The sequence below is a fragment of the Trachemys scripta genome, chromosome 3, assembly GCF_013100865.1.
Source record: "Trachemys scripta elegans isolate TJP31775 chromosome 3, CAS_Tse_1.0, whole genome shotgun sequence".
NCBI lineage: Eukaryota > Metazoa > Chordata > Testudines > Emydidae > Trachemys > Trachemys scripta.
Window position 1 is genome coordinate 31,492,759 of NC_048300.1, and position 14,017 is coordinate 31,506,775.

The following is a 14,017-nucleotide window of genomic DNA, read 5'->3' on the forward strand; positions in this document are numbered from 1 at the left end:
GCTGGTCCTTGAGCAGTAGTGTGGCCACTTCTTGTTCAAGCTCTGTGGATGGTGTTACCCATCATGTGAAAAAGTGATTGAGTACTGATGGATGCATCTCCCACTTGTGATCGTGCATGAATTTGCAACTGAAGTTGTCTGCTATTGAGTTCTGTGTGCCCAGGAGGGAAACCATGGACAAGGTGATGTTGTGAGAGATGCACCAATTCCATAATTTAATTGCTTCTGTGCATAGGGAGGGTGACCTGGTCCCTCCCCGGCAAATGTAGTACATGCACACTATGTTGTCTATTAGGATCTTTGTATGTGATCCTGCTATCAGCGAGAGGAAATAGGTGAAGGCATTCCTGACCGCTCTCAGTTTGAGGTGACTGATGTGTAGAGATATCTCCACAGGTGACCATTAGCTGAGTGATGCATCGATGGTAAGGAGCAATGATGGTGACCTCTGTGTGAAGGGGATTCCTTCGCATACATTGGCTAGGTTCTTCTACCAGTCCAAGGAGTTTTTGATCATGGTAGGTAGTGACAGTGGCTTGTCCAGACTGTCTTTGTTCAGCCTGTAAACTGAACTGAATCATAGTTGGAGGCATTGCATGTGGAGTCTGGCATACAGTATCACAACCGTGCCCACTGCCATATGCCCCAACAGTTGGAAGCAGAGTCTGGCTGGTACTGGAGGACTGCATTGAGTTGTGTCTATGAGTGAGACCAGGGATAGGAACCTGTGTTGAAGTAGGAAGGTTGGCCTGTAGAGCATCCAGGTCGATCCCCATGAATTCCAGGTGTTGCACTGGCATGAGGGTCAACTTCAGGTTGTTGATCTGAAAGCCCAGTTCTGTAAACAAATGTATAGTGGTGTTGATGGCTCAATGAGCCTCCTGGAGTGATCGGGTTCTGAGAAGACAATCGTCCAGGTAAGGATAGATCATTATCCCTTGTGAACATACATGAGCGGCTACCATTGAGAGAACTTAGAAAACAGGGACTGATAAGCGTCTGAAGGGGAGGACTCTGTATTGGTAATGGCGTATCCCACAGTGAATCTGAGAAATCGTCTGTGAGACAGTACTACTGAAATGTGAAAGTAGACATCCTGTAGATGAAGTCCTGAAAACCAGTCTCCCTGTTCCAGAGATGGAATGATCATCGATAAGGTGACCATCTTGAACTTCTGAGCTTTGAAGACTTGTTGAGAGCTCTGAGGTCCAGTATGGGTCTCCAACCTCCCTCCCTTTGGGGTATTAGGAAGTAACAAGAATAGAACCCCTGGCCTTGTAGATGTGAGGAACTGGTTCTATAGCTCCTAACTGGAAGAGTCAATCTATCTCCTGTTGCAGCAGACTCTCATGAGAAGGGTCCCTGAAGAGTGACAGGGTAGAGTGTTGTAGAGGGGGTAGAAAAGTGAAGTGGATGGAGTACCTGGATTGGACGACCTCTAGGACCCATCTGTTCAACATTATGCGTTTCCAGGCACTTTGGAACCCTGACAAATGATGGCCAAATGGGTGCATGGCCATAGACAGTAGTGGGGAGTGGTCTTGTGGTGCCTCGACCTGCCCATCAAAAGTGGTGCTGAGAGGCAGGGGCTGGGTTGAAGACTGTGGACCAGACGACTTATGTTTTGGGAATTTTCCCTTTTTCTTTGTGGTTCATAATGGTGCTGTGATGGGAATTGAGAGGAATAAGGTCTGTGTTGGGACTGGGGGCTAAAAGATCTCTTTTGTCCCAGCATGTAGAGTCTCAGCGACCTGAGGGTGGCCCTGGAATCCTTTAAGGTGTGGAGGGAGCTGTGATGAGACAGGCTGCCATGTTGGCGGCATTGAGGGGCAACTGCAGTGATGTTTTTGTCACCAGTTGTGACTCCTGAATGATGGCCTTGAAGGATTCCCGATGACTCTCTGGCAACTTATCAATAAAGTCATTCAGTTTATTGTAATTTGTGTAATCGTATTTTGCCATGAATGCCTGGTAAGTGGCAATATGAAACTGTAAAGTGGCCGAGGAAAAAACGGTTACCTACCTTTTTGTAACTGTTGACCTTCGAGATGTGTTGCTCATGTCCATTCCATTCTAGATGTGTGCTCACCCATAGTCACAGCTGTCGGAGACTTTTGCCTGAGCAGTATTTGTAGGGTCAGCTGTGGTGCCCTCTGGAGTGCCACGCTCATGCGTCAGTATATCAGCTGCTGATGGTCCTTCGCCCTTTTAGTTCCCTCTTGCCGGCAACTCTGACAGAGGGAGCAGGAGGGCGGGTAATGGAATGGACATGAGCAACACATCTCAAAGAACAACAGTTACGAAAAGGTGGGTAACCGTTTTTTCTGCTTGGAGTGCTTGCTCATATTGATTCCATTTCAGGTGACTCACAAGCAGTATCCTCGGAGGTGGGCTTGGAGTTCACAGATGTGCGATTTGTAATACTACTCTACTGAAGTCAGTGTCATCTCGGGCTTGCTGGGTAAGCGCATAGTGAGATGTGAACTTGTGACTGGACAACCAGGTGGCAGCCCTGTAGATATCTGGAATTGGCAAATGGGCCTGGAAGGCCGTTGCCGAGGCTTGCGCTGTAGATGAGTGGGTGATTAGAATCGCTGGTGGAGGCACTTTTGCCTGATCATAGCAAAATCGGTTTGGTCCTTTGGATGTAGAAAGATAGCGCTCACCTGATGTCCAGGGAGTGCAACCTACATTCCTCCTCAGATTTATGACGCTTTGGGAAGAAAACTAGCAAAAATATGTCCCGGCTCGTGTGAAACCACCTTGGGCAGGAAAGCCGGATGAGGCTGCAGCTGGACCTTGTCCTTGAAAATTACCATATAGGGCTGCTCCGAGGTAAGTGTCCTAATCTCGGAGACCCTTCGGGCAGAAGTTATTGCCACCAGGAATGTCACCTTCCAGGAGAGTAGAAGAAGGGAACAGGATGCCAAGAGCTCGAAGAGAGCTCTCATGAACTGCCTGGGCACCAGATTCAGGTCCCACCAAGGGACAGGGTTCTGGATCTGAGGGTAGAGTTGCTCCAGACCTTTCAAGAAATGGACAGTTATGTTATAAGCGAAGACCGACCTGCCCTGGAATGGAGGGTGAAAGGCTGATATGGTGGCCAAGAGGACCTTAACTGATGAAAGGGATAAGCCCTGGAGCTTGAGATGCATAAGGTAGTCCAAGATTGCCTGTAGAGAGGTCTGTTCAGGCCTAACCATTGGGCCTAGGCCCAGCAAGTGAATCATTTCCATTTGGCCAGGTAGGTTGCTCTAGTGGAGGGCTTTCTACTATCCAGTAGGCCCTACTGGATGCGGGTCGAGCACTCCTGCTTTTTAGCATTCAACCATGCAGCAACCAAGCTGTTAGGTACAGCACTGCTAGATTCGGGTGCAGGAGCCTGCCGTGATTCTGGAATAGGAGATCCAGCCAGAGGGGCAGCTGCAGTGGGGTCATTACTGGCAGATCCATCAGCGTGCTGAACCAGTGTTGGCAAGGCCAAGCCAGGGCTATCAGGATAACTTTGGCGTCCTGCTTGATCTTCATGAGGACTCTGTGGGAAAGCGTACATCAGAGCCCCCAACCACGGGAGTAAGAAGGCGTCCAACACTGAGCCCCTGTCGATCCCCTGAAATGAGCAGAACAGGTGGGATTTCCTGTTCTGGTGAGTTGCGAATAAATCCACCTGGGGAAATCTCCACTTTCGGAAGATCCTGCTGACCGTTTCGGGGTGGAGTGACCATTCGTGGCGAGATGAAAAGGCTCTGCTGAGGTGATCTGCTAATATGTTCCTGGTACAGGGGAGGTTTGCTGCCACAAGATGAATGGCATGCTGCACACAGAAGTCCCAGAGCCAGAGGGCTTCCTGGCAAAGGGCTGACGACCTGGCTCTCCTGTGCTTGTTGATATAAAACATCATAGCGGTGTTGTCTGTCAGGACTTGAACCAACTTACCTTGTAAGTGGGACTGAAAAGCCTGACAGGCCAAGCGAACTGCTCTGAGCTCCCTGACATTTATGTGAAGGGAGTGGTTGACTCCCAACCAGCGGCCTTGTGTACTGAGCTTGTCCAGGTGTGCTCTCCAGCCCAGGTCTGAGGTGTTGGAAACCAGAGTTAGCGATGGGGACGGGGCAGGGGTCCGAAGCCAGGAACTGCGCCTTATGATCACTGCTGAGATTACCACCCTGGTCGCCAAATTGACTGCATCCCATGCCATTTGGGGGGGGGAAAACCGATCTGCTGTTGTACCCTCCTCAACAAGGGCCCCGAATTCTTGGGACACATCCTGGGGCATGGAGTCCTTAAACTTATGGAGGGAGTCCGATAAATTAAAGCTATATCTCCCCAAAAGAGCCTAGTGGTTTGTGACTCTGAACTCGAGACTGGCAGTTGAATAAATTTTTCTCTCGAAAAGGTCCAGTCTCTTGGTCTCCTTATTTTTGGGGGTGGAACTAGATTGCCCTTACTTGTCTTTCGTGTTGGCCGCAAAAACGACCAATGACCCACGGGGCGGGTGAGTGTACAAGTATTCGAACCCCTTCGCTGGGATAAAATACTTCTGTTCAGCCCTCTTGTAAGTGGGTGGCTCTGGAGAACAGCGGTCTTTACTCGCCTTCCGGGAGGCTCTCCTGGCTGGCTTGCCCTCGAAGGGAGCCGTTGCCAGGTCCATCGCCCCCTCTGGTGCTGGCTGTGTTGGGAGAGTCTTTTGCTATCTGGGCACTGGGAGGATGTTGACTCCGCCATAAGTCTGGGTCCCCTAGTGCTCCAGAGTTGGTGGCGGATCCCTTGCGATATGAGGTCCCCGTGGATCTGGTGTGGGCAGGCAGCCTGAACACGGCCCTTTACCCAATGCCCCTTGGTCCTTCTTGCTTGGCGCCAGGTCCCGCTTTTTAGACTCCTTTTGGGGCACCGATGAAGGGAAGTGGTGCCGGATAGAGCCTGGTGTGTGTGTGTGTGTGTGGGGGGGGGGGGGGGGGGGGTGTGCACTACGCACCAAGGCCGAAGTGCTGGGAGTTTCATCTGGCTGGGATGGCTCCAAGGCTGGGAAGAGAGCAGCCTCCATGAGAAGGACCCTCAAACCAATGTCACGCTCGTGTGTCCTGGGACGAAAGTTCTTACAGATATGACACTTTTCTTTTACGTGGGATTCCCCCCTGCAGACAGCTGCCATGTGAGTCACTAACAGGCATAGGCCTATTACAGTCAGCGCAGGGCTTAAAACCCGGCGACTGGGGCATGCCCTGCCTGGGCAAGGTCCCTACTGGGACCTTAACTTCCTAACTATAGTACATAATAGCTACTTACTAACTAACTACAGTAAACACAACTATTTACAGCTGTAACCCACGAAGTCGGAAAGGTAAAGAAATTGCTGACCATTTTACGAGGCAAGGGAGAGAGGCGCTCTGACCAACCACCACAGGCGGTAAGAAGGAACTGAGAGGGCGTAGGGCTGGTGGCGCCTGATATACCGATGCATGAGCGCGGCACTCCAGAGGGCGCCACAGCCAATTCTACAGATACCGCTAAGACAAAAGTCTCCAACAACTGTGCACGTAGGCGCGCACACACCTAGAATGGAATTGACATGAGCAAGCACTCGAAGAAGAATACGCCTTCCTGCTAAAGAGATCGAGGAGCTTCCAGTCCCTGTCATAGGGTATTGCCCTGGAATTGTGTTGTCGGCCACAAGAGATTACGGCATCCACCATGATGGAATTGGGTGGCAGGTGAGAGAAAAAGAACTCTGGTTCCTTTGTGAGGACATATTTCTTGTCCGCACTTTTGCAAGTCGGGGCTACCGATGCCACGGTTTGCCACACAGTTTTAGCCAGGTCTAAAATGGCTTCATTGATTGGGAGGGCGCTCTTCAAGGAGGATGAAGAGTGGAAGATACTGATGAGCTGATCGTGTCTTTGACCTCCTCCAGCGGTATGTGGGGGATATCCGCTACTCTTTTTGCCAGCTCCAGGAACAGATGGAAGTTGTCTGCCATGTACAGTGGTGAAGGCATGACCGCTTCGTCTGGGAAAGAGGAGGACATGGCTGTAGGCGTTACTTTCTCCTCTGTGTCCCCTTCTTGTTCCTGTGTTTCCCGAGGCTCTGAGGCCCTCGAAGCTGTGGCCGAAGGAGCGTGCCTGGAGGATTTTTGGGCAATGCCTGAAGCTCATGAGGCAGGCAGTTGTGATTCCCAAAGGGCCCAGTATGGCCATTTTGGTGGCATGGGGCCTGGTGGAGGTGCACATTGGTGGCTGTACCAAGATAGTGGTAGTGTCATCTGTGGGTACATTCCTGGATCCTGTTGATAGTGGGTCTCATATGGAACTTGGGAGGAGTACTGTGAAACCCTCAGGCTAATTATCCAACCCCTCACTTGACAGTGGAGGGACATGGCATGATTGTGGGGATATGTCCCATGCTCGGCAAAGGCTCAGCCTTGTGACATTGGTACAGAGGGGCATAGAATTGGGTGCCTGTATCATTCCCAGGTCACTGACCTGGGGAAATTCTGCTGGAACCTATCGTCCCGATGTCGGTATAGATGGAGACCTCATTTGTACCTGTCTCCCTGGTGCTGTGTGGGTTGTTGTCGCTGGTGGTACCAATGTTGACTTGTGTACCAGGAGCATCTTCCTAGGATATTTGCCCTTGACGGTATCGAAGATTCTGTTCCTGTGCCCAAACAGTTCATGGGCCTGTCAGCAGTACTGGATAATGATGGTCACCATGAGGCATGGGTGCCGGATTGTGGTATTGGTGCCGGTGGTGCCAAGGATACTGAGCGAGATGACGAATGCTTTCAGCTATTCCTAGGCTCGCTGAGGGGACGTTCTACTCTCTTTTTTGACTTGTGAGAGGAGTCCCCAGTCTGTTTCTTTGTCCCATTATCTTTCAAAGTCAAAGGTTAAGGGAAAGAATCACGCCTGCCGGAAGTAGGGGTCAGAGAGTTGCCTCCATAAAGATAATTATTGGGCAAAGCTCTCTGTCCTTGTGGGACCTCTGCCAGAGCTGCTGGCAGAGGGAACGCTTTTGTTGGATATGGTCCTCACTGAGGCAACAGATGCACTGGGAGTGCTTGTCCGCAACCGGGACTGCCTCACTGTAAGTATGGCACTTCTTTAAGCCCAGAGAGCTTGGCATAGCCTTGTCCAGGGGGGTCCCCAACACCGTGGGTTGACAAAAGAACAAAGTCCTTTCTTCTTCTTTTAGGCAATGGCCAAATAAACAGTAGATGGAGGAAAAGAAACAAAAGAGGCTTCAAAGGAAGCTAAAAATTATCAATTGTAAAAGAGTTAATGATCCACAAATGGACAGCTAAAGCTCTGTCTCTAGCCGGGGCAGTTGAGAAGGAAAGGAGGACTGTTAGCCCCTGAGCTCTGGCTAGCCTTGTGGCACAGTACGAGGTGAGGCAGCACATGTGCTGGCCCAATACACACTGCTACCAAAGTTCTCTGATCAGCAGTGCAGGGACGCAGACACATCTACAGTGGAGAACCCATAGGGACACTACTCGAAGAACTCCAGGGCTAGCATTGAGTTACAAGAAAAGTTAAACTGGAAATATTAGCAATATATTTTTGTATCAGTAACCCTTTTGCGTGTTTTGGGGACATATGCTATTTTTAGATAACTAGCTGATCTGACATATTATTAAAGTAAGAATGACTCTTCCCTCAAAGGTAACCTGTACTGTAAACTGAAATGGATGCTATTCTGCCTTGCTAAGTTCTTATGATGGGCCGATATAGAACACAAGGGATCCTGAACTCCCAGTTGATTAAATGAAATGTGAGCGAAAGTATGTGGTTTTAAAAAAGGTACAAACTGACAAAATTTGTAACCAAGGATTAAAGTAACAAAAAGTTTGCCTAAGCAAAGTTTCAAATTTTTTCCACTGCCGTAGAACTACAGTAGCCTTTGATCATAATGTAAATTTTTAAAAAGACTCTGTCTAATTTACATTCAGTATGCTGGAATTAATGATGAATCCCTCGTGAATTCTAAATTGAATGAAATTTGCTGTTCGTTTTTATAGCCTTAACAGTTGTGAAAAAGCAACACTTTGTTGCTTTTTGTGAAGAAATTGTTTTCTATGAATTGAATTTGATCTTAATATAACTATAGGGGCTGTTTCCACCACTGGAGAGAAAAAACCATGATGATAGTGATATTCCAAGTCTAAAAGGTACTTGTGTCTATTCACAGTGACTTATGTCTCCAGAGTTAGGACAGAAAATTCTGTTTGATTTGGGGATGTGCAGAAGAAAGAGGGAAAAGGGAACAATTAATAAACCAAGCCACACTTAACTGAGAAAGCAATCAGGTTGCAAATCTGTATTCTTATGATTCAGGATAAGAGCTACTCACTACAGAGAATTACAGACAGGCTGAACAGTATAATCTACAGAAAGCCTGCTAAGAAAATAAGGTTCCTTACATCAACTTCACATTTTAGGCCGAAAGGCCAACTGCTGTGAAAAGCAAGCTGTCCCATTCTATGCAGTGGTGGTGAAATGAGCTGTCTCAACTTATGGATGGTAGAAGGACTACAGGAGCCCACCAAGACCTACGGAATAATTCCATCTTTGAAAAAGTAAGATTCTCATACCTGCTAACACTATGGTCTTGGAGTAATGGCAGAAAAAAAACAGTTTAAGTGACTATACTCTGTAAACTTTTAGAACACTGCAGCTAAACAGCACTGCATAAAGAGTTTCTGAAGTATGAAACTGAATAGTGGTCTGCTGGACACTGCACTACCATCATAGGACCTAATCACATCAGCCACACCATCACCTGCACATTTACCAACGTGATATATGCCATCATATGCCAGCAATGCCCCTCTGCCATATACATTGGCCAAACTGGACAGTCTCTACGCAAAAGAATAAATGGACACAAATCTGACATCAGGAATCATAACATTCAAAAACCAGTGGGAGAACACTTCAACCTCTCTAACCACTCAGTGACAGACTTGAAGGTGGCAATTTTGCAACAAAAAAACCTTCAAAAAACAGACTCCAAAGAGAGACTGCTGAACTTGAATTAATATGCAATTAGATACAATTAACTTAGGTTTGAACAGAGACTGGGAATGCTGTGGGTCATTACACTAATTGAATCTATTTCCCCATGTTACGTATCCTCACACCTTCTATGGCTCATCTTGATCATCACTTCAAAAGTTTTTTTTCTCCTGTTGATGTTAGCTCATCTCAATTGATTGGCCTCTTACAGTTGGTATGGCTACTTCCACCTTTTCATGTTCTCTGTATGTATAAATATCTTCTTGCTGTATGTTCCAGTCTATGGATCCGATGAAGTGAGCTATAGCCCACGAAAGCTTATGCTCAAATAAATTTGTTAGTCTCGAAGGTGCCACAAGTACTCCTGCTCTTTTTGCACTACTTCCTTTACCAAGCGTCCCCATAATGTCTCCGCATTCAGAAACTCTGGCCAAGTTCTGCCTGTTCATTGTAAGAGCATACACCTGAAAAATATCTGCATCTCTCTGCCACTCTCTCGGCATTTTGAAACAGCTCAGGATTCCTCCATATAAGATCAGTCATATATTTCTATGTGCAAGAATGGGAGGATGTACCAGAAAAAGGCTAGACCAATGGTTCATAAGTTTCACACATAAGCAAAGGAGGATGTTAGGGCAGAATTTGGCCATCCATATATATGCATAGTTTTCTATTTTAAAAAACATTTTAAAAAATCAATTGTAACATTGCTTTTTATTCATGTATTTTTATAACCTGTTTTTAAACCAAATGTGACTAAAAGCTCAGTAATTAAAATGGGTACCTTGAAAAACAAAGGTAAGAGTTGGAGTTGTTCTGTGACAGCTGTGGAGAAGGACCGACCTGCACTTGCCATCAACCACTTCAGGACTGTTTATAAAAAGATAGAAATACTTATTGAATAATAAGGTCAACAAGCAAAATGACAAATATATGGGCCAAATTCACTACTGGCATATCCCACCAGATTTCCACTGAGGTCAGTGAAGTTGCATCAACAGTAAGTTTGGCCCTGTGTTCTTATGTTAGAGCCCATGAGTTTTCATTAGAATAATTATTATTCAAGATATTGTCATGTAATTTGGACTAAGTTATATATTAACACAGTCCAATCTACAAGAGGTGCAGACACCTCTTTAGTATAAAGCAAATGTAACAAAGGCACATTGTAAGTAAGCCATTTGCAGCACTCAATCATAATTCTGCGCAGCCAAACATATTGTCTGTTTCCACAAGTTAAATTCAGTAACTCACTGGTTTTCAAGAGTTTAATGCCCTGAGTTCGCTCATCTTGTTCACCAACTCCATTCTCTTCCATAACATGGTTCTGAATTTCTTCATCCACTTCCATAAGAGGTTTGAGTTTTTCAAGTATTCGTGTAGTGAACTCATGGACATGAGGAGACTTTGTTGGAGCAGTATTTGGCAAGGAAACATCTATCATGAATATGTAGGTCAAAACACTAAAAATAAATAACAAAGAAACCAGTTAAATGTGTTCAGTGGCTATTTGCTGCATTTTACTAGTTGAAATTTAATACTTTTCTGAAATTTAAAATTTCTTCTTGTAGACCACATAAAATAAATAAAACCGAGTGCTATCTGAAACAGAATGCAATATCATTGTGATTCAGATCTTTGCCTCAATTTAAGGCATTACACCATAAGAGTAAAATGCACCAAGACAAATAACCTCAGTACACTGAGCTGCTTCACTATATATACACACATCTAAACCTCAGTGAGAACATGAGGAAAACTATGAATTGAGGGCTTAAGAACTGTTCTCACTTAATATGAGAGAGAGAGAGAGAGAGAGAGAGAGAGAATCAAGGGGGAGAAATGCTATGGCTTCTACTTTTAATGAATTCACATTTGTCATCTTTGACAATGTCTATCTATGGCGTTTGGAATCTTATTTGGCGTGTTGGTAACTTGATATCCTGTAGTAGAATTATTTTTCTTATTTCTGACAAACACGCTATTTTGCATACTGTACATGAAAAGATATGCTGTTTACTTATAACTCTTTCCTGAAGGTTGCAAACTGTGTAGATACACAAAATGAATCATACAATAATAAATGGTTAAAAAAAACTGGGCATGTTTAGTCTTGAGAAACAGACTGAGGGGAAACCTGATAATCTTCAAATATGTTAAGGGCTGTTCTAAAAAGGATGGTGATCAATTCTTCTCCATGTCCATCGAAGGCATGAAAAGAAATAATCACCATAAACTGCAGCACAGGAGTTTTAAGTAGATATTGGGAAAACTTTCTAATCATAAGGATAGTTAAGCACTGGAATAAGCTTCCAAGGGAAGATGTGGAATCCCTGTGATTGGAGGTTTCTAAGGACAGGTTCGTCAAATACCCGTCATGTATAGTCTAGGACTGTGTATTTGGTTCTGTTTCACCATGTGGAGCTGACTAGATGACCTCTCAAGGTACCTTCCAGCTCTACATTGCTATTATTCTAGATTATTCTATGACTATAAATATTTCCAGAAAAACCCCCTCTAGCACATCTGAGACCCATTACACTGGTCTACAATTTCTGAGAAGTCGTCTGCTTCAGAGATAAAATGTGCTATTTATTATTTATTTTGATGTGCTGAATTCAAATATGACAATTAAAACAACTGATTGGCTACTGTTTCTAAGATATTTAAGTTTTTACATTTTATGTCTATGTATATTGTGTAGATAGTAGAGTTTTAATCATAATTTGTAAACCTAGGTCTTTTCATGCGTTTATGGTTGCTTTACATGATAATATTTCACTTGTCCTGTTTATGTAACACTTTAAAAATCAGCAAAAGGGTTATATAAATAAAATGTATTATGAAACAAAAGGCAAAAAACTATTATGTACATAGTTTAGTTCTATTCAGTGTCTACTCGGCGCTTCTTGGCTTGTCTCTTGTATTCACTAAATGGAGCATCTCTTGTCACTGTCCAGCAATAGTCTGCAAGGATTGATGGGCTCCATTTGCCCTGATAGCGTTTCTCCATTGTTGCAATGTCCTGGTGAAATCGCTCGCCGTGCTCGTTGCTCACTGCTCCGCAGTTCGGTGAAAAAAAATCTAGATGAGAGTGCAAACAATGCATCTTTAGTGACATGTTGCAACCAAGGCTTTTGAATGCCTTGGGGAGGTTTTCCACCAACAACCTGTAGTTGTCTGCCTTATTGTTTCCGAGAAAATTTATTGCCACTAACTGGAAGGCTTTCCATGCCGTCTTTTCCTTGCCGCGCAGTGCATGGTCAAATGCATCATCTTGAAGAAGTTCACTAATCTGAGGACCAACAAAGACACCTTCCTTTATTTTCCACGGAGGTACTTGAAAGCTGCTTGTGTTTTGTCAATGGCCTTGACAAAGCTCTTCATCAGACCCAGCTTGATGTGTAAGGGTGGTAACAAAATCTTCCTTGATTCAACAAGTGGTGGATGCTGAACACTTTTCCTCCCAGGCTCCAATGACTGTCGGAGTGGCCAATCTTTCTTGATGTAGTGGGAATCTCTTGCACGACTATCCCATTCGCAGAGAAAACAGCAATATTTTGTGTATCCAGTCTGCAGACCAAGCAAGAGAGCAACAATCTTCAAATCGCCACAAAGCTGCCACTGATGTAGGTTATAGTTTATGCACCTCAAAAGTTGTTTCATGTTGTCATAGGTTTCCTTCATATGGACTGCATGACCAACTGGAATTGATGGCAAAACATTGCCATTATGCAGTAAAACACCTTTAAGACTCGTCTTCGATGAATCAATGAACAATCTCCACTCATCTGGATCGTGAACGATGTTGAGGGCTGCCATCACACCATCGATGTTGTTGCAGGCTACAAGATCACCTTCCATGAAGAAGAATGGGACAAGATCCTTTTGACGGTCACAGAACATGGAAACCCTAACATCACCTGCCAGGAGATTCCACTGCTGTAGTCTGGAGCCCAACAGCTCTGCCTTACTCTTGGGTAGTTCCAAATCCCTGACAAGGTCGTTCAGTTCACCTTGTGTTATGAGGTGTGGTTCAGAGGAGGAGGATGGGAGAAAATGTGGGTCCTGTGACATTGATGGTTCAGGACCAGAAGTTTCATCCTCTTCCTCGTCTGACTCAAGTGAGAATGATTCTGGTGCATCAGGAACCGGCAGTCCTTCTCCGTGGGGTACTGGGCGTAGAGCTGATGGAATGTTTGGATAATGCACAGTCCACTTTTTCTTCTTTGACACACCTTTCCCAACTGGAGGCACCATGCAGAAGTAACAATTGCTGGTATGATCTGTTGGCTCTCTCCAAATCATTGGCATTGCAAAAGGCATAGATTTCCTTTTCCTGTTCAACCACTGGCGAAGATTTGTTGCACAAGTGTTGCAGCATATGTGTGGGGCCCACCTCTTGTCCTGATCTCCAATTTTGCAGCCAAAATAAAGGTGATAGGCTTTCTTAACCATAGTGGTTATATTGCGCTTTTGTGATGCAAAAGTCACTTCACCACAAACATAGCAGAAGTTATCTGCACTGTTCACACAAGTACGAGGCATCTCTGCTCACTTTGGCTCAACAGAAATGTGTCCCTTTGCAAAATCAAACACTGACAAATAAGAGAGCACGACATCGTATGATTTCTAGAGCTGATATAGGGCAATTTGTTCAGCAGAGTGATGTTAGCTTCGTTACGATTGCATCATCCATGACTTCTAGGAATAACATGATGCAATTCATATCATGTATGACGCAATGCCAGCTTCAGATTGCATCATTCATTGTTTTGCCTAAAAAGCAAGTACTGTCCAAACCCAGTCATAGATTTATTCATACATCCAATCAAAGATGTATTTTAGTCATTTCTGGTTTAAATTGAGATCCCTTCCCTTTATAACTCACTTATCCTCCGCCATTCCCAAGTCAAGGGTCGTATATACTGACCCAATAGCATATCTTGAAAACTAGAGCCAAGGAACAATTTTAAGCATCATTTTCGTTCTCAGTGACCCAG

General features: G+C 45.1%; 1 protein-coding gene across 2 annotated transcripts in view; it reads right to left on the reverse strand.

The window, feature by feature from the left end:
• PSME4 (proteasome activator subunit 4) overlaps window positions 1-14,017 on the reverse strand; it is a 214,173-nt gene that overhangs the window by 37,231 nt on the left and 162,925 nt on the right. For both annotated transcript variants that reach the window (XM_034764386.1, XM_034764385.1), the window contains 2 exons: window positions 10,269-10,477; window positions 9,799-9,884 (listed from right to left, as the gene is read on the reverse strand). In XM_034764386.1, coding sequence (XP_034620277.1) covers window positions 9,799-9,884; window positions 10,269-10,477 — 295 coding nt within the window. The remainder of the gene's footprint in view (window positions 1-9,798; window positions 9,885-10,268; window positions 10,478-14,017) is intronic.